Source organism: Sturnira hondurensis, unplaced genomic scaffold (assembly GCF_014824575.4).
Source record: "Sturnira hondurensis isolate 20B ecotype Veracruz unplaced genomic scaffold, ASM1482457v3 Scaffold0007401, whole genome shotgun sequence".
Classification (NCBI taxonomy): domain Eukaryota; kingdom Metazoa; phylum Chordata; class Mammalia; order Chiroptera; family Phyllostomidae; genus Sturnira; species Sturnira hondurensis.
In genome coordinates, this window is record NW_028080032.1 from 3,483,633 (window position 1) to 3,508,709 (window position 25,077).

General features: G+C 40.6%; 1 protein-coding gene across 3 annotated transcripts in view; it reads right to left on the reverse strand.

Moving 5' to 3' along the window:
* PLCB1 (phospholipase C beta 1) overlaps positions 1-25,077 on the reverse strand; it is a 665,285-nt gene that overhangs the window by 446,465 nt on the left and 193,743 nt on the right. For all 3 annotated transcript variants that reach the window (XM_037051663.1, XM_037051665.1, XM_037051666.1), the window contains exon 3: positions 3,326-3,394. In XM_037051663.1, the coding sequence (XP_036907558.1) occupies positions 3,326-3,394 (69 nt within the window). The remainder of the gene's footprint in view (positions 1-3,325; positions 3,395-25,077) is intronic.

The following is a 25,077-nucleotide window of genomic DNA, read 5'->3' on the forward strand; positions in this document are numbered from 1 at the left end:
TGTTATTTCAAATCACAGCAGGCACGGAAAACAGTTCATCTTCAACTAGATTGTGAATTTATATGTGATGAGATGCTGTGAAAAACAAAAACAATTGAATACATAGATAAATATTTGCAGGACGTCTGGGGATTCTGATAAATAAGATCTGCTCTACAAACGTTCTTCTTCTATGGTCTGTAAAGCCCCACAGAAAGTCTTCCACTCAATCTGTCTTCTGTTGCATTGCCTTTCTGTCCTAGGTTTCTGAGCTGTTCTCACTCCAGACTGATATCTTTACACTTTTTAATCTTCCACTGTTAGTCCCACTGCTTTCGTTCGAGTCAACTCAATGGTCTCTTCTTACTTAGCTTTCCTCCTCCAAGCCATATGCCTCCTGCCGCGAGGCGGTCATACCGCAGTCACTCTGGTATACTCCAGAGGAGTACTTCAGAATACTTTGGCCCCTGCCTTAGAGAGCTGCCACTGGGGAAACCAGGATCTGCCAGGGGTGGTGTGCAGAAGGGGACCCAAGGACCTGAGGATAGAAGGCATTTATCCATGCCAGCACCTCGGAAGCCAGATTGGTGAGATAAAGAAGCTCCCAGACCTTCATGACATTTTTTGAGCAGCTCAGTGAAACTTCAGCTGAACCCAGCACTTCCGCTGAAATTTCCAATACATGCCAATCATTTGTAATAAATTCTGATTTTACTTATCCAGTTGAACTGAGGTTTTCTTTTACAACTTGAAGATTTTTAAACTGACACGATAATTAGCTTCTTTCTTCCCTATCAATCCACAAAGCCCCTTTCAGCCAAGTCCCTTGTCTAATTTCTCTTTATATGATAAACTTTTCCAAATTAAATGAGTGAAATAAAAGACAACTTCCTGCAAATCTGCCATGAAATTTAAGTAAACTAAATACAAAAAATGATGATGATACCAACAATAGTGGCTAATATTTAGTGCATACTTGTTATATAGTAGTGACAAATTAAGGCAATGGTGCTCAAATTTTGTTGCAAATTTACTTTTCAAAACCCAGATGTCGATGCCACACTTGTGTCAACTACATCCTTTTGACCCCAGAATCTCTGGGTATAGAGCACAGGCATCAGCATTTTTTCAATCTTCACTCGAAGATATGTCTATTGATTTTAGAGATAGAGGAAGGGAGGAAGAGAGAGAGAGAAACCTATGTGAGACAGAGACATCCATCAGTTGCCTCCTGTATGCGCCCTGACTGGGAATGGAACCCACAACCTAGGTATGTGCCCTAACTGGGAACTGAACCCGTGATGACCAGAGCAAGCATCAGCATTTTTAAAAGCTTTCCAGGTTATTCCAGGAGAAGTTAAATTTGTGAATTCTTCCACTGAAAGTTTGCTAATAAATTATTAATCCTTACAGAACTGATGTAAAGTACTGGTTCATCACCATCACCATCACCATCACCATCATCATCACTGTTACTATTAATACTAACAAGAGTCAACCAATGAGGAAGAAATCTGAGTCTCAGGAAGGTCACACATAATACGCAACAGAACCCAGTTTTGAAAATATTCAAGTAGATTGAGGTTCTTGAAAACTAGCAAGGAATGGGCAGGGAGAAAGCCCAAAACATAGATAATCCATAGAGAAAGCTATCTTTGGTAGAAAAACAGTAAAAGCCAGAGCACTTTGAATGTCTGTCCTCCAGAGAAACACTTTAGGATCTAACAGTGGTTTATCAGCACCATACAGACCCCAGTTCTGTTCATTTGTCATCATTTCATAGGCATTTATCAAACCACATCCATACACAAAGCACAACTGGTAAGCAGGCTGTGGACTAAAATAAAAAGATTCAAGCCTGAAAAACTCTCCACATGCCAGAGGAACTGACTTGAGCTCACAATGCCTAAGGATAAAGGGGGGTCTGATACAGTGGTAATGAAGTTTCCAATTAGGCCAATAAGCCTGAATTAAAAGGTGAACTTTATTACTGTGTTATCAACATAGTTCTAACAAGCTTACATAAAATTTGACTGAAATAGTGCTGGCAAAAAAAGAAAAAACGTATCCTTTTCTACACTGACAATTGTGAACGATTTTTAATCATCAACAAATCATTAATGATACATAATTGAAAAACCAACCCATGGAAGTTGCATTATATTACTGAGATGAATGTAAATAATACACTGTTTCCACATGAAACAAATCATGGTAACTAATCAAGGTTACCAATAGTAACCTGGAAAACAACTTTGATTTTTCTTTCTTTTTCATTCTCACATTTTCGTGCAGACAATTTTTAACCCCGTCAGCAATAAAAGCGGTATTTGCGTGTTTGCTCTGTGGCACCATCTGCCAGTGATGGCTGCACTGTTACGTATCTGAAGGATAACTATTCCAGGTGACTTTTTTGTCTTCTTGCATCTCCACAGATGAAACAAAGATACTTTTTGATGTCAAAGGAACCACTTTGACTTTTAAAGAATAAAACAAAAAATTGCAGGCAGATACTGAAATAGATTAATTGCTAGTTTTCTGCCAATTACAGAAAGAGGCAAGACATGCTGAATGGCACCTGTACTGCCCTATTTGCCAATACTCTGTGCTAGAAAGGAAGTGTTTGTAGCATCAAAATTAAAATACAATGAAGTCATTTCCCACTTCGATGGTGAGTCAACACATCCTGCTATACCCTACCAGATAATCTGAGTATGTATATATATATATATGGAAGATATATATATGGAAGATATATATATATATTCCTCATTCAGCATTTTTTCACCATCTTCAAAAAATAAAGTACAAACCTTGCTGTGACTATTTCATCAGTATGTTTTCCAAACCAGAACAAACTGACATTCCACACAATTGATCCCAAAGCCCGCTGGTCTTGACTAGTAACATGTGCAGAAATAACTCTTACATCCTTTTGGCTTCATGGACAGAATGATTTCAATTGCAAAGCATTTGAGCTATCAGGTTCTGTGTATCACGTGTAAAAGGTTACTATAATTATGCTTATGAGGCTCAGAAAGTTTTCAAGTAATTTCAAACACATTTTGACAATTGAGAATTACCCAGCAACTTTAGCATTGTTATTTTTCAAACAAAAATGAAGCAGGCCCTCATACCAAACTGCCTGTATATGTGCTCATTGTTTCCATCTTTTTAAAAAGTGGAAGTGTTCAGGGCATCCTGGCTTTTGGAAGGACTGGCTGTTTTATTGTGTTTTACAACAGCTACAACAGAGAAACTTTTAATTGGGGCAATTAGTCGATACCAGGATACAGCTAAGCCATCAAGGCAGCGTCTGGTGCAGGCACGAAGCTCCGCATCCTACCTTGGGAGCCTTGGCGTGTTTCCCACATCTGGCATCCTTGACAAGGCTGAGATCTAACAGCTCCGTCTCCTGGAAGGCAAGAATGTGAAACTGTGAGGCATCCACATACGTCTCTTTTCTTTGTTTCATATCACTGATGTCACTTTTAAAAACAGACCATATTTTGCCATGTATAATGTGCTCCTATGTATAATGCGTACTCATGTTTGGGGTCCAAACGTTGACGAAAAAAAAATCTTCCATTGTAATTTCTTAATTCAATTATTTATTTATTTATATTGAGATACTTGTGTTTTTGTTTTTTTTTGTATTCTAAAGGAATTTCAGCATTTATTTTCTAACATCTTATGGCACAAGAAATTTTATGTAACAGAGAATTACAAAACACGAGAACAGATACAAGGTAGTTCAGGTATTGCCCATGTATAATGCACATTCTTATTTTTCCCTTAAAAATTCGGGCAAAAAGGTGCCTGTTATACATGGCAAAATACAGTGATATCTTGAGACCTGCCTGAAGATTTCTTTGCAGTTGGGATATTTTTCCTCCTACACCAATGATGAATTGGAATGAAAACAACAAGAGAGAAAACTGCTAACTATTCAGTTTAATATTTAGTCTAATACATTTTAAGTATAAGGTGTGTGGTTTGGGTCTTCAGTGTATCATACACACCACTGCTCAGTCCTGATGAACCAGGCCTTCCTGTTTTCCTGTTGAGAAATAATCCTAAGAGTCACTCTGGGTGTAAGAACGACTATGTGAGGGGGGTGAGGGATTAGGGGACAGGGTAGAAGATGATGTTCCTCCCACCAGCTTACAGAAAACCCAGCTCCCCTGGCCAAGGTGAAAGGCATGGGTCTGCCTCCACTACTTACCCCCACCCAAGCCTTCTGCATACTTACCTTATGCCCTGATCTTCTCATTTATTTATTATACTTTGTGAACACTTATAATGTTCAACTCACTCTAGGGTACTAGACTCATAAGATATGATTGCTTCTCTGGATGGCCTTGCCACTGAATAGAAGATGAAGAAATGTATACATGTAAGATCAAGAAGTGTCAATGCCAAGTTTAGAGTTACCCGCTATGGAGGTCAGCAGAGGGCAGAGAGCTTTCCCCTGGGGACCCAGAGAAAAGTCCTCAGAGGAGTCACTGAGCATAAAGAAGTGGGGCCGTGGGGGGCTGATGTGGTACCCTCAGTTGGAGGGCACAGCATCAGCAATTATCCACAGAAGAAAGGAACAGAGATTCGGGTGGAACCTGGAGGTTTTCACGGCCATTAGAGACTTAAAGGAGAACACTGCACGGGGAAGGGGTAGGAAGGAGGAGGAACATGGAGAGGCATCCCGGAGTAAGAAACAGCACGAGGAGAAGCATACCCAGGGCGGTACAAAGGGGGATTCACGTGGGCTCTACCTAGTGCTCCCCTGCAGGGCACAAATGAAGAAAAGCCGTAGGATGTGACACAAGAAAGGGACGTGGTCAAAAGGATGGAAACTCTGAGAGTCTGGCTAAGGGCACCAAGCCATGAGGTGTGTGACACACAAGTCACCGAGTTATACAGTGGGCTCTATCGCTGGCCAGCTGGGGCTGTGGCACAATGAGCAGAGTCATCCAACCTGTTTTCTAGACAATGAGCCAGTGGATGAAGGAATCTAGCCCCCTTCTCCCAGCAGGAGGTGTGGCAGCAATTCAGCCACTCACAGAGCCTCTGGTCAGGAGTGGCTCTAACTTCCCAGAAACCCCAATGTCCTTGAGTACTGGCAGCTGGGGATCCCAGAAAACTTCAAACAAATGCCACCAACTCCAAATGTTCAGTGCAAAATGCTCTGATTATTATCTTGTGCCCAAGGTTGACCTCATGCTTGCTGTACAATAAAAGTCAAATATGAGATGTCCCTCCACTGAAATTCGAACCCAACAGAAGTCACGGCCACAGCACACCTCTCAGTGGGCTGAAAGGAGGATAAGAACCTGTGCCTTCTCTTCTTTCACTCACCCTGACCACCTTAGCAGATCCCTTACTCCACTCCCTGTTATGTGTGACTGCAGAAACCCCCCCAAACCCTGGGGTGTGGCAGGCAGCAAGCCAGCAAGGAATTTTCAGGACAGAGTAACTGGTGCCACGTTGCCCTAAGGGAACCATCTGATATGGAAGGTCACCTTATGAAGGCTAGAAAAGAATGGTATCAACCACAGGACTCAGTGCTTCACTTAAGCAAAGGCATAATGAAGTCCTCAGACATGAGGAGGTGGAGCTTCTGGCCCAGGTTCTTTACCTCCATGACAACAACAATCAAAATATTTGTTGGAAAAGGAGAAACAGGGAGGGAATCGAGCTTGAAGAAGCATAACCTAGAAGACCTCACTGAGTGGAAACTTGAGAAAAGGAAAACCCAGTGAAGGCAGGAATATTGGAAAGAAAGATGAGAGTGATGATATGGAGGTAAAAAAAAAGGAAATAGAACAGTTATAAACAACTCCAGGATGTCCATCTTCCCCACTGGACTCAGGAGTTTGGGCAAAATGATAGTGCATTATGGAGATGCTGATTTGAGGGGCTTATCCAAGTGGAAATGCCACTCATTAATTCACTTGAGCATTATTAAATACTGCAGTGTGTCACATACAGGCTAAGTACTAAGAAATGACAGTAAAAAGACACCCCCCAAAATGAAAGATCTGATACCTGTTTTGAGGAGCAAATACCCAAAACCAATTATTTTATTCTAAAGGAGACATCTCAAGTGCACTGCAGACATGAGCAACAAAGACATCTTTTCAGCCAATCCATAGAAATTAGAAGAAGTTTTGTAGCCTTATAATTCTGCATATTTGGGGATGGGGAGTGTTCAGAGAGAGGACACAGCAGGCGCAAATGCAGAGAGGCAGGAACTGAGTGCAGAAAGCTACAAGTAACTCAGGATACACAACAGAAGTGCCCGGAGAGTTAGCAAAACTGCTCCTGGACTGAGCAGTTGTTATGTGGGTGTTCTCTTTACAATAACTCATAAAACACTGATGTCTATGTTTAATGCACTTTTCATATATGTTGCATGATATTTTACATGTATGCGAAATAAAAATCACACATATGCATAATGCATTTTTCTAATTTTATAGTAACATTTTTCTGTTCAAGAAAATTCTTCCCAGTTGAACAAACAATAGACTTTACTTCTTTGTTTATACATACAAAGCCCAAATTAAGTTCACATAGAACTAGAGTTTAGCAAGGTACCATTATATAGTCTTTTATATTACAGATCATGAACACTGTTTTCTACTTTCGTCTCAAGAGAAAACGTTCATTCCCCAAATCACAGAAGGGTAGTTAATGCCAGCTGCCCGAGGGATTCATTTTGGTACCACAGCGACTAAGAAATTCGCCAGCGTGTGAAACTGTGTGTGCAGAAAAACCACCACAGGGCACTATCAACGTGGGTAATATGGCATGGGAAAGACCCAGGTGGGAAATCTGTCCATGGACTTGATGGGCTAGAAAGCGATGATTAAAATAGTGCCTCCAACTTCTGTTAACACGCAACAGCCAGCCCTCTCAAGTTTAACTGCATCCTAGTCTCTCCTCCACTACAGAGAAAATGAGCCACCCAGTGCACAGGACCACAAAAACATTACCCGCATCCCTGAAACTTTTTCTAGGCTAATTATGTTGTGCTAACAGTTTTAACAAACCACCCTCATGATTAGAAAGCAGTGGAACAATCTCTTTCTCAATTCATTTAAGAATTACTGTTTTCCAGCTTTAAGGTAGAGAAATCGCATGATTTTTCAGGGGACACCAGGGTCTGAATGGGGTCCTCAAATCAAGTACTCAAGTGTTCAGCCAATCATCACACTGCGCTGAGCCTCGGTTTCATCCTCTGTAAAATGAGCATGATCATGCTTTTCCCACCAGTGACTCTCCAACCTGAGCCTGCATTACAGTCACCTGAAGACCTATTAAAACCCATTCCTCACAGTTGCTGGGCACCATCCCTCACAGTTGCTGGTTCAGCGGGACTGGGACAGCCCTGGGAATCCGCACCTCTCCTAAGCTCTCAGGTGATACTGCTGCTGCCGGGCCACAGGCGACACTTTGACAAGCCCTGATATGTACTCATTCATAGGTTATTATAATAAGGCTTTTTAGGTGAACGTGATTGATAAAACTATACATTACTCATACGTTACAGTATGTTGTATGAAGAATCTATAACTGTCATTTCTTTATATAGGGAACTGTCAAATAAAAATATTATGCCTACTAAATGCAAAAATGTGCCATGAGGTAAATAAATGTGCCAGTAGGCAAAAATGTGCCATTAGGTAAATAATCTTTAATTTGATTTAATTGAAGAAAAACTATTGAATACCAAAAGCCATCAGCTCCTGATAAGTGTGTTTAGCATAAAATTTTACCCTATACAAGTAAAAGTGTCTATTTAGAAATTTAAGCAACAACTGAAATAATTTTATCGATGTTTGCTGAAAATGCTATACTCTAAAACCTTTATATCCTATTATTTCACAACACCTTAGAAAAGCAAAAGAAGGAAATGTTTGCTTCTCTCTCACCTGTAAGCGCTTGCAACAATGGAAAGGTTACTGGGGTCCCCAAAGACCTGTGGGGTGCCTGGATAGGTAAAAGAACAATGAACTAACAGACCCCCTTTATTTGCAAGGTACACAATGGCCCCTTCAGGAGATCACACTCCTAGGTCCCCCCCCCACAGTACATCCACTGACGTGTGGACAGATGTGACCTCTCACTTTCTCACTTTGTCAGTACTGATAGAGGTGCATCAACAGTAATTCAGAGTTTATTTTTGATATTTTCAGTGACTGATGAGAGAACTGAGATAAGCAAGCTAAGGAGCGACTAAATTGTCTGCGATGTTTACTATTCAGCAGAAAGATTTTAATCCATCAGCCACAGACACACTGTGAAGTAGATGAGCCATGAAATGCATTGCAAACTCAGGGAAGAATACAATTTAAAACTCAAGTCTTTTCCAGAATACCAATTTCTGTGCTCTGTTACTAAATTCCATTAGTTACCCAGTATAATAACATGCTTCAGGTTCACACAATATATAATCAGAGCAGCAATTACAGTCATAAGCATTTCACAGGGAAGATATTAATGGCTGGGTGTGGGGGGTGATTTTCTATACCTCTACATGTGGTATGTTCATTAGGTTGTTCAATCTCCAGTTAGCAGAAGTAGAAGACATTAATAAATTTTATTGATGGCTAAACTTTGCTAAAATGCCCAGTGTTGACTATCTTAAGTGGAGGGTTTTAATTTAAAGAGAAGCCAATGAAATAGACTCAGCTCTTAGTCCCATAACTTTATTTTAGCTCAAAGGGAGTGAAAAATCTGGGTAGGGTACTTTTCACACACACACACACATACACAAATCCCTGTGCTCTCTCTCACTTGGTCTCTTGTTTCTTTTGTTCCCTCACCTATAGTTCTGTCTTTTCCTGACAATCTGCACTGAGTCTCAGAGTAGGAACACCGACGGAACGGCATACGTAGGCCATCAGTACCAACCACAGCAGAGAAAAGAGAAAGGTGGCCTTAGTGGATTTCGTTAAATAAATCTAGGGTGAGTGTAGTGCAAATTTCATCGGACGAGGAGGCAGAAAACTCAGCTTGTCCCTTGGAACTGCCATTTGGGATCTGTGTACTATGTAGCAAGTTTCCACAGAGGTCTGTGCTCGCCTCAGAGGTTGTGTGCTCGCCTGTCAAACAGAGACGCGGGTGCCAGGACACCCTCCTCGTTGGGCAGCTGCTTAACCCACTGAAATATTAAACCAAGACCTCCCCTTAGAAAACAAGGAGTACTGCATCCAGACACATTCTTAGGCTTGTGATATTTCCCATCGCAAATGACAGGGAAAGGATCGCAGTAGAAAAGCCAAAAATGGTTAGGTAAAGAATCGAACCAACTGACTGTCCGAGGTGATGGGCTAACGTTCCCATGACTACATTTCCCTTTTGGGCAAATGTGAAGGGATGTTGCCACTGGAATTAAACTGTCCAATCAGATGATTTAAGTTTAACCACAAGAGAGGTGAGATTTTTCAAAAGAGGGCCTAGAAGAGAGAGACTTGAAGCAATAGCGGAGACACTAGTCTGCTGGCTGTGTCTTTATTGCCTATGAAAAGGGAAGGCCTCTCTGAGCTGAGGGCCTCAGTCCTACAGTGACAAAGTACTGAATCACAGCAACCACCTGACTGAGCTTGGAAGAGGAACTCCAGCTCCGGATGAAAAGCAGCCCTGCAGACACTTTCAATGCAGCCTTGGGAGACTCCAAGCAGGTGAGACCCATTCAAACTGTAAGATAATAAATATTCATGGCTCAAAGCCACTAGGTTGGTGGTAACTTGCTACACAGCAGTAGATAACTTACACACTACCCCCACTCTTTCAAGTGCTAACGCATTTAATCAGAAAGGAATGTGAATGAGTTTATATGTCTCCACACTCTAACCCAGGATACAAATGACTGCAATGCTGTTATCTTTGGCACACATATCCAACATGAAACAATGATTATAACTGAATCATAGAATATTGGAACTGAAAAATATTTCACACGAGAAAACTGAGGCCCAGAGAAAACCTATCAGCTGCCCATGGTCACTGAGACTGAGTCTAGGAGAGACAAAGAACCCATTTACCCCCACACCTGTGTTTTCCCTAAAAAGTTATTTTCCAGTATTGATAAAATATCAGAAGCTTTAACTGAGTAACACAAATGGAAGAAGGAACACTTACATCTTTGTTCATATACAAGAAAAGCTACCAGGACAGGTAGAATGTAACACTGGCTTTAAAAGGTTGTGTCTCCACAAGGCAATGCGACTTATATTGGCAAATACCTGGTTAATTTTTTTCTTTGTACATAATAAGAAAGATAGTTCAGCCTACAGTTATGCAATGGCCAAATTTCCTCCTTCTTACTTCCTTCCCCAGCTCCCTGAGAAATTTTTACATATTCGTCTAAAAATAAAAGCTGCTTAAGTTGGAAGTTAATGTAGCTAAGCAGAAAATTAGATCCCTAGCACCAAAGCTTTGTTAAGACATACAATTAATAAAACTTAATTGTAATAGTATTTATGTTGAAAATCTGATTGTTTATAACCAGGTGCCTCTACCACTATGGGAAAAACACGTCACATAGCTTCCGACATTTTCGAGTACATTACATCTGAAAATATCTTCTTGAATTTTTCTAAATGATGAATGAAAAACAGTGGAATTTAAAATGTTACCAATTGGCTCTACTCTAAACTTATTTGATTGACATAAAAAAACTGAGTAAAATGGCTTCATAATCAATATGGAAATTCTATATATATTCTGAGGAGGAATAATATCAGGGGCATACTGGATCTTATAACAAATGTGTTTTTTTTTCTAGTTCTTAGAAAAAAAGGCATCTTATGGAGGGAGTCACTGCACTTTTATGAACAAATAATGATGTTGCATTTGTTCAGGTTTCAGAGGTGTGTTTTTTTATTTTAACTACAATAATAAAGATCGCATTGTCATTGTTTTCTATTACATCTATCCTCAGCAGAAGTCCAAGTCCCATGCTAATTGAATTAACTAGAAATAGTATCCATCTTTTGGCAAATAGTTTCAGAAATGCTAACAACTATCTTTGGGTGAGCATAGAATCCAATCTCCATAAAAATTCTCTTAAACAGAATTATGGAAATTATACAAGTGAAACAGGCAAACAAGCTGTTTGCACTTGAAAAGACCAGATGATTTAAACTCAGCCAGATTTTCCCTTTAAATCACCTACAATATTATCTCTGACTCTACTGACTCAACTATGGCTGAACAGCCAGCCAAGCTTTTATACCTGGCGCTCCAAGCTGCTTCTCGTTCCTTAATCTTAATGCAATATCTGACCACTTGTCTGCTCCCCTGATTTAAACTCTTTCACTTCTCTAGACCAGTGGGTCTAAAAGTGTGGTCCCTGCGTCCATAACATCAGCATCGGTATCACGTAGGGACATGTGGGAAATGCAGATTCTCAGGTCCTATCCTAGACCCACTAAATCAGTATCTCTAATAGGACCCAAAAATCTATTTTCATGAAGACAGAGTTATTTACATATAATCTGAAGTTTGAGAACCTGTATCCTAGTATCACTGGAGACAGCAGCCGCCCATGAAGAAGACACATTCACCAGGGCTAGAATTTGTTGTAGGACATTGGAAAAGCTGCCTGGACCCATTTAAGAAATAACTGAACCAGAGTCCTAAAAGCAATGTGAGAACTGACAATAAGGCTGTTGGAGAAAAAGTCTTTTTCAGACTACTGTGTTTGTAGTAGCATCCATAGCACTATAGATTGAAGCAACTATTTCCACATGGGACCCGAGAGGACAGACAAAGTCCAGCAGAGGTTGGAAAGATTCCTGGCCTGTTTCCAAATGTTCTGATTCAACCCTGTGGATGAGACAACTGGGCTGGCAACTGATGTATTTCTTTTACTCTTTAATCACACAATCATGACACGTCTGGTGACTTCAAATTTTTTAGAGGCATACAAAAGTGTCATTTATCCTTTCTTTCCCTAATAGCCACTTTGTAATGTCCATTCAGATAGTCTCATGTTTCTCCTTCACCTATTGACGCCAATGCATTTCACAAATTTTTCTGCCTAAAGGTTTGCATTTTCTTCTGCCAACCGACTGCCTGTGTTCTAGCAAACACAGGAGTTTTTTAAAGATTTAATAAATGTTTACTGCTTCATCAAAAACATTCTAAGTCTTTTTTTTGAACCTGTGCTTCACGGAAATGAAAGAACACACTTTTGAATGACCAATGGGCCAAACAAGAAACTAAAAGGGAAATTACAAAATATCTTGAGACCAAAAATAAAAAAAGAAAAGAAAAAGACTCAGAAAGAAAGAAAGAATATACCAGAACTTATGAGATACAGCAAAAGCAGCAATCCCAGCACTTTGTTTTAACATTTTATTTACTTACTTTTAGAGAGAGGGGGAAGAGAAGAACGGAGAGAGAGAGAAACATCGAAATTGGTTGTCTCTTGTATGCACCTCAACCAGGGACAGAACCCAAAACCCAGGCATGTGCCCTGACCGGAAATCAAATCACTGACCCTGTTTTGTGGGAAGACACCCAAGCAACTGAGCCACACTGGTCAGAGCATGACCCCAGGATTCGGATGAACTTTTAATCTCACTTGAAATTGTGACTATGCAAGGAATTAACCTAGCTTCCAAAATGAGATATTTTAAGTTGACGGTTGGGCATAAATATCTTTCTTTTCAAAGAAGACATGCTTCTTAAGATCATTTTTTGGTGGCAAGACAATAGGAATCCAATTGTGCTTTTCAAATGCTAATTTGTAGGGATAAGTACTGGTTATGTCTCTGGGGACTAAGGTACTTAATGAATTTTCCTGAAAAGAACATACACTGAGTCAGTCAAAAAATCATCCCCAACACCCTATGTTCTGTAAATTCACCAAAGTAACCTCCTTTTGATTCAACTGTTGATCAACCTCAACACATCATGCAAACACACCAAATAAGATGAGCTATATACATCACGAACTATCAATGATTCAAATCATTCATTGAATCTACAGCCAACTTCCAGTTGCTCAGGAAATTTTCATAAAGCCCCTGTAAGAAACTACTGATGTCCACCTTTATCCCCGCTGGTCCCCTTTACAGCATTTACTTCCATTCTAACAATTGGCATCTGTGCCCTTTAAGGACCAGGAGCCACTTCACCCAGATTCACAGAGAAGAAGTGCCCAGGAGGCTCGTTGCCCTCAGGAAGCTCATAGCTCATAACCAGTGCAGAAGCATGAAAGTCCAGTAACCTTGCCTTGGGGTAGAACGAACTCCCAGGTTGAGGCTAGGACTTAACCTCAAAGCTCTTCAGCTTCTTTCCCTTCACTGTCCTGTTTCCCTTGCTGGAAACCAAGGGAAGTTCTCTTTGCTGCTGTCTCCTGGCACCCCTTCTTTAATAAATCTCTGCACACAACTATCTGCATCTGGGTTTGTTTAGAGAACGTGATTCAGAACAGCTACCACTCTCAAATAATTGACTTAGAAAATAATGTTAAACTTAAAAGTATCCTGGATCACACACATACTACTTTAAAAAATCACATTTTTATATTAATTATTTTCTCTGGCTTTTTATACATTTCTGTATATTTTTCTGAATTTTTAAATAAATTTCCTCTGAAAACAGCTTTAAGTACTATCATATAGCCAACAAATAAACATTCTTTGAGACTGTGAGTTCTCAATCACTGCATATGCTATTTCATCCTTAATCAGGTTTTAAAATATTTTTATCTGCCCTGACAGGTGTGGCTCAGCTGGTTGGGTATCTTCCTGCAAAGCAAAGGTTCCTGGTTCGATTCCCAGCTGGGGCACATGCCTGGGCTGCTGGTTTGGTCCCTGGTCAGCGAGCATGTGAGAGGCAACCAGTTGATGTTTCTCTCTCACCTTGATGTTTCTCTCCCTTTCTTTCTCCCTACCCTCCCCTCTCTCTAGAAATAAGTAAATGAAATGTTAGAGAACTAAAATAGTTTTACCATTTCCCGGGAAATAGACATAGGAGTATCTATTATCTACTCTAAAGAGCAAAGAGTTGTCTCCAAGCCTTTGTCACATCGTAATCTGAGAAACAGTGCATGGTTTTAAAGAAGGAATATTTCTTATTGATAAAAAATCAATAGTTAGAAAATGATCAGCTTACCTAATTCCCAAACAGGAGTTTATTTTTGTCACATTTAGAGTTAAAAAGGAAATATGTTTATATCCACTGTATATTAGGTCACTTTCTTTTTTTTAAGATTTATTTATTTATCTTTAGAGGGGAAAGGAAGGAGAGAAGGAGAGAAATATCAATGTACGATTGCCTCTCGTGAGTCCCCCACTGGGAACTGGCCTGCAACCCCGGCATGTGCCCTGACTGGGAATCAAACCGCGATCGTGTGGTTCGCAGGCAGGTCACTTTCTTTTTGCTGAAGATTTATTTCATTTTCAGCCACCTACTCTGGCTTCCCTTCTTAACAATTTTTTTTCTAAAAAAGTTTCTCCCAGATAAAACTGTCATTGGCAGAATGCAGGACACAATTGCTTTGCATCCTCTCCTTCCTTTAAATCAAGACATTCTCAGTTTTATTGCCTCTTTTGCAAAGATATTTGGGAAAAATCATTGTATTAGCATTTTTCTCCAAGGGCAAAACAGTCATAAGAAATAGTCATTAGTTTCCGTAGCCACTCAAATATTGCCTTCCTGGAATGTGAAATATCTGCTTGTTCCAGATCGTCTCCTTAGAGATTCACATTTTTGATCAATATCATCGTTCTCTTTTTGAAGTGAGTCATATACGCTGTTCCAGGAAGGACCTACACTTTTCAAAAGGGACCCACTGTGACTTTTGTTCTTTCATTTCACAATTTTTCATGTTATGATACATTACTTTATTCTCCAGAGTCTAGAACAACTGAATTTCATAATCTTTTATGAAGACTAAATTTTGACCAAGGTTACTATCCCTGGGTATATAATTTTTCTAAGTAAATAATTCATGAATTCTTAATGTAGGCATTGAACACCCAGAGCACAGATCACTTGTCATTATTACACAATATATTTCTTCTTGCTTAGATAAAAGTAAACTCTAAGAATAAATCTTCCCCTGTAGTATTAAGAAAGTAAATACCCTGGACAAAAATTTTAAAAACTTTATAGCACAGATCCTGAGCTTGGGTTTAGTGAAAATATTCCACCTTGATTGTCCACAAAGTTTTTGTGATTTTCTTGTTGTTTTTCCTAATGTCTGAGCAACTTATTCCCTAATTGCTCCTAGCACTCGAATACTCATTTGTCTCCTTTTAGGCCCCATAATGAAAACCTACTGTGTTTCACAACCTAGGTTATTTGGGTTTTCAATTTTAAGTCAGCTGAACCACATCTGCTCTATGTGGGTCAGTCAAAATTAAGTACAGAAATCTCCATGTACCAAAACTGCTACTATTCTGCTTTATGATTATGGAATTAAATTAACCTGAGTCTTAAGCACTGTATGTCTTTTGGCATTATTTTTTTTAGTACAAAAGCAATCTTTGAGAAATTGCATAGATTTAATACCTTTCTCTTTACTTCTCCTGGTATTTTTTGATGAAATGATCAGTGGTTCTCAAAGTATGGCCCCTGACCAGCAGTATCGGCATCACTTGGGAACTCGACAGAGACACAAATTCCTGGGTCCCACCCCAGACCTACTGAACTGGAAACTCTGGGGGGCGAGATCTGGCAACCTGTATTATAACAAACCCTCTAGGAGGTTCTCCTGCACTCTCAAGTGGAGAAGCCCTGGAACGGGCACTGAGAGATTGGTAACAAATAGCACACTGACACTTATTCTTAACAATGTCCTCAGTTATAAACTTTCGAGTTCTTAATAACTCCCTAATTTATAAACACTCATATTTATGTGAAAGCACATAAAAAAGCATATCCTCTTATTTAAATAAAATGCTTGATGTTTATGATGTCCAGATACTATTTTTAAACAAAATGTGTGCCCAACCGAAAATCAAAATGTCTGGGGTTTGAGGGCAGGGCAAGTAAACATGATGGAGTCTCAGTTTATATCATACCCATTCCATAAGTCTATTTTTAAAGTGAAGAAGGAAACACAGAGTGAAGAGGCTCTTTGTTATATACAAGCATTCCCAAATGCTTTTAAAAACATTTCCTGATGGAATCATTATTAAACCAGTTAAAGAGCATAGAAACCTAAGGTGTTAACTGTCACTGTTACATTTGGTGGTTCCTGTATTACAATGGAGCTGCTCTTTTCTCTCTGCATAGCTGAGTGGATTTGTGCATGAACAAGGCTGTGCAGACCGAGAGGCAGAGGTGGTGGCTTCCTCTCCACCAGAACTTGCTTGCACCTTGCCTTACACAGTACAGAAAATTGCCAGAGAATCACTGCCTAATGATGAGCCACATTGCACAGCACTCCTGCCATTTATGGAGGCTCATATGACTAACTCTCCGAAACAAAACATGATTGAAAGAGATGAGGGTCATTTCCAAGCCTTTTTCTTTTCTCTTCCTCTTCTCAGTAATCAAGAAGACCATAAAAAACATCGGAACCACTAGATTGGACAGAGCCTAGGTCTCTAATCACCGAGTAGAAGAAAGCTATCTTCAGACCACAAACACCCTCACTGGACTCTTAAGTGAATGAAAAATAATTGTTGAGTCATTGGAATTCTAGAGGTTATCTTTCATAATAGGATACTTTAGTTAATATAAGGCTTATATGCCTTTTTTAAAAAGAACAAATTCCACCATTTCATATCGTAAAATATCACAGGCACATTGTGATGGCTAAATACATGTGTCAACTTGACCGGGCCACAGTGTACCCAGTGTACCCAGGTCCCACAGTGTACCCAGGTAACTGGCCGAACATGTCTTCTGTGCCTGTGAGGGTGTGTTTGGATGAGGTTAGCATTTGAATCCATAGACTAAGAAAAGCAGATTGTCCTCCCCGATGTGGGTAGGCACCATTCAACCTACTGAGGATCTGAACAGAACAAGAAGGAGGGAAAAGGAAGCATTATTGCTCTGTCTGACTTTTGAGCTGGGGCATCAGTCTTCTCCTACACTCACACCATTGTCTCCTGTGGTTCTCAGGCCTTTGGGCTTGGACAGGTGATTGTGAGACTTCTCAGCCTCCGTAACTGAATAAGCCTATTTGTTATAATAAATCAATCTCTCTCTCTCTCTCTCTCTCTCTCTCTCTCTCTCTCTCTTTCCCTCTCTGAAGAATTCTAATACATACATGGAATGTTAAAAGTGGGGGGAAACATGAAGAGCTAACTTGTATGATGGTAAAACTGAGACCTCCCTAGAAGGTTGTGGATACAAACAGCCCAGATAACTAAACACATCTGACTTAATCTACTTCTTTTCCTTGCTAGACGAAATCTCACTGAAGTTATAGCAAGACTCTCTAAGTGTCTTGCTTGCTACAGTTTCAAAGTCAATCATGAAATCATATAGTGTGAGTTCTCCAGCTTTGTTCTTCTTTTTTAATATTGTGTTGCTTAGTCTCAGTTCCTTGCATTTCCATTTGTATTTTTTAAAAGTGGGTTGGTATCTTTTACAAAGGTTTCTGGGAATTTAATTAAAACTGAATTGATTCTATCGTTCAGTTGGGAAGAACTGAGATCTCTCCCAAATTGAATTCGTCCACCAGTAAAAAATATTGCCCAGTTTATTTAGGACCTCTTTGACTACTTTCATCAGTGTTTTGTAGATGCAGATCCATGATAGGTTTTGTTAGACTTACTCTTAAGTAATTCCATGTTTGGTGTGATTATAAGCGGTATTTTTTAGAGTTGCAAATTCTAATCGTTTGTTGCTGGAATACAGAGAAGGAATTGACTTTCACACATTAAACTTATATCCTGTGATCTTGCTGGACTCCCTTATTTCTTTCAAGTGGATTTGTTTTTGTAAATTCTTTGGGGTTTCCTACATATAATAATATATCATCTGCGAGTAAAAACAGTTTTATTTCTTCATTTCATTTGCCTATTTTTTTTCTTTTTAACTCACTGATTCTCTTCCCCCTCAATTGAACTGTGCTTGGTACTTTTTCTGCAGCCCATTCCAACCCCCATGTCCTTCCCTCTCAGAGTACTGACCTTCCTCCTGTACTATCCAACCTCCTTGGCACATTCCTCCATCTCACTTGGCTCCTCTCATTTCATCCTTTCAAATGCCCTGACTTTCCAATTCCCACTGGCAATGCTTCCAGCAATAACCAAAGTGTCCCGCTGTACTTTTTTCCTTTCCAGACACTATTACCAAACTGCAGTCATTCACTCAACTCTTTGACCACAGAACGACAAATTCAATGTACACAATAAGAGTTCTTCGTAGTAAAAGTTCAAACACTAATTGCACAGTCTTCCTGAAAATGTCACCAGTGGAACTCTGTGGTCTGTCATGGAAGTGTACGCGCTCCATCAGGACCAGCTGCAAGAACTGAGCATAGCCTCATTCTCAACTCAACAGTAAATAAACTAAATACCTCGGTCCATTATGTACCCAGTGTGACTGAACCAACAGAGATTTCCATAAAAACCAATCTAAGAAATGAAAAAGAAAAGCCCCCATGAAGTGTACCTTGCACACACCATCTAGCTCCCACTGGATTCCCCTTCATTTCCACTTCTGCCTGCTGGTTGGTTTCAGTCCTGCCATCAGAACTCGTGTCCCTGGCTTCTCATGGTTTCCCCACTAGTTAGCAAGCATAACCAGAGTAAGGCACCTACTCTTTCAAAGCTCCCTTGCTGCAAATTTCAAGATATTTTTAGACAAGGTACTGTATGGCTTTTTCCCTCTATACACTCAAGAATTTTAATTATACTAAGCGCTTGCTCTGACATTCTTGCTTTTTTTTTTTAACAAAGAGCAAAACCCAGAGCTAAAACATGTTTGTTTCTCTTAATCAGTATATTCTTAATCCTTTCCTGTTTATAGCTTTGCAGAAGAACCCTTTGGGAGCTGCTTTGCTGCCTAATATCTAAGCCAAGGCTATCTAGGGAGCATGGGCTATTTATTTCCCTAGTTTCTATATTTAGCACTTAGGATTTGTTTATAACCCCCCCACCCCCAAACACTTGAAAATTCCTTTTTCTCTAGCAGTTTTGTATCCTCTGTCTGTCTCTCCAGCAGGCAAGATTTCTACCTAACTATGCATTTTCTTCTTGAGTTCTCTTCTAGGGGACTCCCACCCTACGACTTTGATTTCTTTCTGGAAAGGAAGGAATTCCCCTTTGGAACTTGAAGAACCCTCCAGGGACACAACTCCTGCCACTGCTCCTTTCTTTGGGGGGANTAACCCCCCCACCCCCAAACACTTGAAAATTCCTTTTTCTCTAGCAGTTTTGTATCCTCTATCTGTCTCTCCAACAGGCAAGATTTCTACCTAACTATGCATTTTCTTCTTGAGTTCTCTTCTAGGGGACTCCCACCCTACGACTTTGATTTCTTTCTGGAAAGGAAGGAATTCCCCTTTGGAACTTGAAGAACCCTCCAGGGACACAACTCCTGCCACTGCTCCTTTCTTTGGGGGGAGGAACACGCTCCTACTCATCTTCCCAGGGCAACTGTCAAGTACGATTTAAGCTCCTGGGACAGGGAAAGGCTTTTCACCCTAAAACGCCATGGGTTTATTTAATGGGTCAATTAAAAGTGAACATTAGTTATATTTTAAAGCAGGTTAGGAGTTCTGGGACAATTTTGCTTGTCACTGCCTTGATTAATGTAAGATTAAGAAGGTGTATGTTTAATAGTTCAAATAACAACTAATCATTGCTTTGGGGAAAGGCATTGTGTGGGCTGGGTAAACTAAAATGAAGAGAATATTAGGATACATTATAAATTAAACCTTTATTATGTCAAGGGTTCTGCTCTGATGCACATTCCTTATATTTCATTCTCATCAATGAGCAGAGAACAAGGTCAAGATAACATTCTTAAAATGTCAAAGTCACAGTAATTAATTATTCAAGCCTTAAACATAATATTGGCTTAATTATATTAAGTATAGGCCTTCTATCATGGGTAAATATAAAATATTGAGTTGCATAGTCAGACAAAACTGAGGAAGGACATGGAAGAATGAAATCTGTCATCAGAAAAAGGTTAAAGTTAGGCCCATGACTCTGGGATAACATTTAAAATAGTTTGGCTGTCTCCATCTTTATAATGTCAGACAGTGATGTTCACTGTCAGTTTCTTTTCAAAAAGGTAATCAGAGAAGTCTAGGACACTTTTAAACTTCTTTTAAAACTTGGTATCCTGCCCTGATCTAATGCAAACATGAATCTCCTTGTTCTCCCTAATTTATACCAGGTCCCTTCTTAACTTCAGTAGACCCTTCAAAGTAGAAGCTGTCCTAGGAGAAACTCCCAGAAACTCAGTTCTTCTCTCCAATGCAGTAAAGAATTACAGATTGGCAAGTCTATTAGGGTGCAAGCTGGGTTTATTGGTGATCCTTTCTCATGGAAGAGAATGGGCCTAGTTAAGGTGGGGGTTGGGGGTGAAAGGCATAGGTTCAGGGCAAAGTAGGGTAAAAATGGTGAAAGTAAGGGTGGCCAAAGGCCAGGATGGCAAGAGTAGGGGGAGCAAGAGAGGCTAGGCAGCCAGAGAGAGATCCAAGAGAGCCAAGAGCATCAAACCAGAGAGTCCTTTATTCTGAGGTCTTATATTCTTGACCAGGTGAGGGTGAAGAAGCTACATACTGATTGACAGGTAACGGTGGTGCCAATTTTCTACGGGAGGACGTGACTACCCAAAGATGTTAATGGGCTTCTTCCTTTGGGCACTGTGGACCCTCTCCCACCTTTCAGGACTTGGGGAGAAAGCACAGTTTCAAAGGCTTTCTTTCCCAGATAATGAAAAGCACACATAGAATTTCAGGACTTCCCTCCTCCCGCATTGGCATGGTGTTTCTTGTGATGTTGGAGCACCTGGCAATATTATCAGACCAGGCTCAGGATGCTGCTGAGTTGGTGGGTAAGACATGTCTCTCTCCTCCTCCCTGCCTTGGTTTGCTATCTATCCTACCGACAAAACCATGCCATCTTCTCTCTTCTGCTATTTTAGATGTTTGAGGAAGCCTTTACCATAAAAGTTTGACTAGAATTGGAGAGAAAGGAAATGGCTATATCATGAAAAGAATGTAGTCTTTGTTTTGCAGAATACCTCTACTCTCCTTTGTGCCCGAAAAAGTCTTACGGAGAGATCTAACTGGCTTTTGCTCAGCTCACTTTCAGATCCTCAAAAGACCGTTTCTGCATAGGGAGCAATTTTGCTGCCCAGTGCTCTGCTCTGCTCTCCAGCCCTGGACATTTGGCAAAGTCTGGAGATATTTTGGTTTGTCAGTCTGGCATGATGCTATGGCATCTCCTGGGTAGAGGCCCGGGTGCTGCTGAACATCTTCCAATGGCCAGGACAGCCCTTGACGTAACAGTGGGGAGGACAGGTGTACTGACCCCAAAGCGGGTCTGCTCAGGCAATTGATAGTACCTGCTACTGAAGACATCTGACTTCACAGGCCTGAAGAGGGAAGCTGTGGCTAATTAACATGTTTATAATTAAAAATGCACTACTTTTAAACATCAAGCCTGATGTTTTTAGCTCCTCTTTAGGTGTAGCAACATTCCCCCATATTCACCAAGAACATCAAAGTTCTAAACCCATGCTTCACCTTCTAATGTGAACAATATATAATGTCAATCAGAGGTACCAATGGGTGAAAACACAAAATGAAATAAAGAGTGAAAGGAACTGAAATTTCAAGCTGCAATCCTTTTCAAATCCTTCAGATGCATGTGTCCAGACATAAAAATCCTCAGAGCAAATAACCTGGCTCATTCCTTTTTCCTACTAAAGCGCAGTGGAGAGCGAAAGAAGAGTTGACTTTGACAATTTTAAAGCTTCTTTGTTTTTCCAAAACTCTAAAAATACGGACAGTGAGCATACAGTGTACCAAGGATGCTAAAAACTAAATGTCAGTGTGCTTGAAGTAGTTCTCTGCTTTTAATTGCCTTAAGTCTTTACAAGAAGGAAGCAGAAATCATTGAGGAACACAAATTCCTTTCAGCATACCAAATCTGCATCAACTGTGCCCACATTTACCAACCCTTACATCTCCCTCTAACTGTGCCTGAATGTTCAAACATTTGCCTGAAGCAAATACCTTCTCCCTCCTTCGCACACACATTCCTATAAAAACCACGCAAAACGAAAACAGACAAGTTAGAGACGGTTGCTTTTTCTCCACCTGATTTTCATTGGGCTTAACAAGATTCATTCTAAGGTCTTGGTAGCCCTGCTTTGTGAGTTCAACTAAGTTGGGGTGGGGCCAGGAGAGACACTGCGGAGGACATTTGGGGAGGAGGGAACTAAATGTGCAGAGACAGGGAGGTGTAAGAGTTTATGAGTGACTTCCTTGGCTGGCTAGAAGAGAGGCAACACAATGCCAGGGGCTGAAACTGAAGAGAAAGACCAAGGCCACAGAGGGTTCAAATGGCATCAGAACTAGAAGAACTTGGCTGTGAAAGGTCATGAATTTACACAAAAAAGGCCAGAGCATGACACAATGAGGAAATCAAACTTTAGCTCAGACCCTACAAATAAAGTTCCCAGCCAAGAAAGGGGAATAAAATGTTCCTGTTGAAACTTATGAGCAAAGAAGAAGGGGGACTAAGAACAGGGTGACCAGTTGACGCAAACTACACAACCAAACAAACTCACAAAACCCACCTCTCGGGTAGGTGAGCAAAGCTGGAAGCCACATCTGGCGGTGCATTCCGGAGGCAAGTTAAGCCTCATTATGGGATGCACTTGGAGTACTTACAGATTCAAAGAAAAAAATTTAGGACCAAGAGCCCCACAACAAAACCAACATCAGCTGCAACAAATAACCCTTGCATCAACCACTCTGGAAAAGAAATGGCACTGAGTCTCACAGAGGGGGGTTAGCGAAACTAGGGCAGAGCAAAGAGAAGTTCAGGTCAGTAGAGACAGGGGCAGCTTCTCTTGCTGACTTGGCCAGTTCCTCAAGACATTGAACGTGGGGGTTAAGAAGAATTCTGTTGTGTAGTATAATGAGTTCCTAGTTGGTGTGAGGTCTTACTTATGGATTACTAAAAAGTTTGTAGACATCATTCTGTAGTGTATGTGTATTCAATCTAAACAAAGGCTTTTGCTGTCTGCATAAGTCCCCAAAATAAAGAATCACTTACTTAAGGCACTGATAAACGACACAGAGATGTGCACTGAGAGGACACTATCTCATAACAGCCATTGGATAACCAGAGAGAAAGGCCCTGGACAAAATTCTTTCTCAGGGATGCTAATTTCCAACTGTTACAGCATACCAAAGAGTCCAGAAACATGTTAAATGGCCCATTTGAAACCATTCATAGTTTTATGAATAAGGTGAGAAAGTGTACCAAATTATCATTTTTAGAATTTCAAGGGTAATTCTAGTGGTAGAGAAATAACGAAGTGGAAAAGCCGGTGGGGACTTCTACAGTAACCTCGCAGAGGGCGTCTCAAAGTGTGGGCCCAGCCCAGCAGCAGCAGCAACAGCGTCACCTGGGAACTGGCTAGAAACACAAATTCCCGGGTCGAATCTGAGTTCTACTGAATCAGAATGTCTTGCAGTGGCCCCCGGAAATCTGTGTTTCAACAAGCCCCGCCCTCCCCAGAGGATTTTGGGGCAGACTCTGGTTTGGGAATTACTGACGTGATGTTGCTTTACAAAGTGTGATCTGGTGGACCAGCAGCATCTATCATCCCCTGGGAGAATCTCAGATCCAACCCCGGATCTAATGAGTCAGAATCTGTGTGTCATCCAGAACCCAGGTGCTTGGTACATTAGAAAAGCTGGACTAGGAGAGGAACAGTAAGACCCTACAAGAGGGTGTCTCTGTGGAAATGGGGAGGGGGTACGGACTGGAGAAAATGTGGGGACGTTAATGCACAGCTCTGCCACCACTCATAATCCATTTGTATAAAACTACCCCTTAGATACCATGTGGACTGGGTTTCCTGGATAGTTGGCATTTGAGGGTCCCCAGGGTCAACAGTAGCTGAATGATAAAGACTTTCACCCTGTGGGGCTCCACATCAGCCTCTCTAACTGTCCTCTTCCCAAAAATGTAAACATATATATATATATATATATGAAGTCATTAATATAACATTTCCAATGAGTTTAGGGTCTTTTCTGAGGGAAACAGCAGGCTGGAGCCAAGGGCACCATGGGAGCCAGGTAGGAAACAGAGATGGGATTTGATGGGAACACATTAGCCCCAGTACAGGGTTTCTTCGCAGGGTGGCTCAGGGCTATGCAGGCTTGCCAGCAACAGATCAACAGTTTACAGGAGTGCTGACAGGCTGGCAGAGTGTGGATCCCTGCAGAGAAGACAAAGTTCAGCCTGGGAGTCAGAACCCAGCAGGTGAGAAGCACCTGCTGTCTCCAGCCATAAAATGTGGTCCAGTCTGATTTCCCTTGCCAAAAACCCATGAAAGGCTAAGCTTTGATGATTAAGTAGAGAGCCAAAAAAAGAAAGAAAGAAAGAAAGAAAGAAAGAAAGAAAGAAAGAAAGAAAGAAAGAAAGAAAAGAAAACACAGAACAGCTCATCTTCTTCCTTATTTTGTTTTAATTGGGAACTATTTCCAGTTTATCCCAGATCACTGATTCATTAACAAGCAAACTGACATATGTCTTGCCTCTATAAACAAGGTTTAGAGATGTATATTCTTATTATAAGGCTTATACAGGATTTACAATGGAACTCACTGTTAATGAAACTCATTGCAAGTGAGATGAATATCGCACTGTGTATGATCTACTGCTTCTTTGAATTGTCACAAAGCCAAACTTTGAAATTCTCAGTAAAACGTTAGTTCCCTCCATTGGTGTCACTGAAGATGCTCTGTCCCACCAGATCTTTCAGTGTCCTCTGTGAAAGCATGGGGAAGCAGCAAAAAGCTGTGGTTGCGGCTTCAGTGATCTTTATCACAGGTCTGGAGTCAGAATGGCCAGGTCTGAATGCTCACACCGTAACCTACAGCTTTGGGACCAAGTGCAAGTTATTGAACTTCACTGC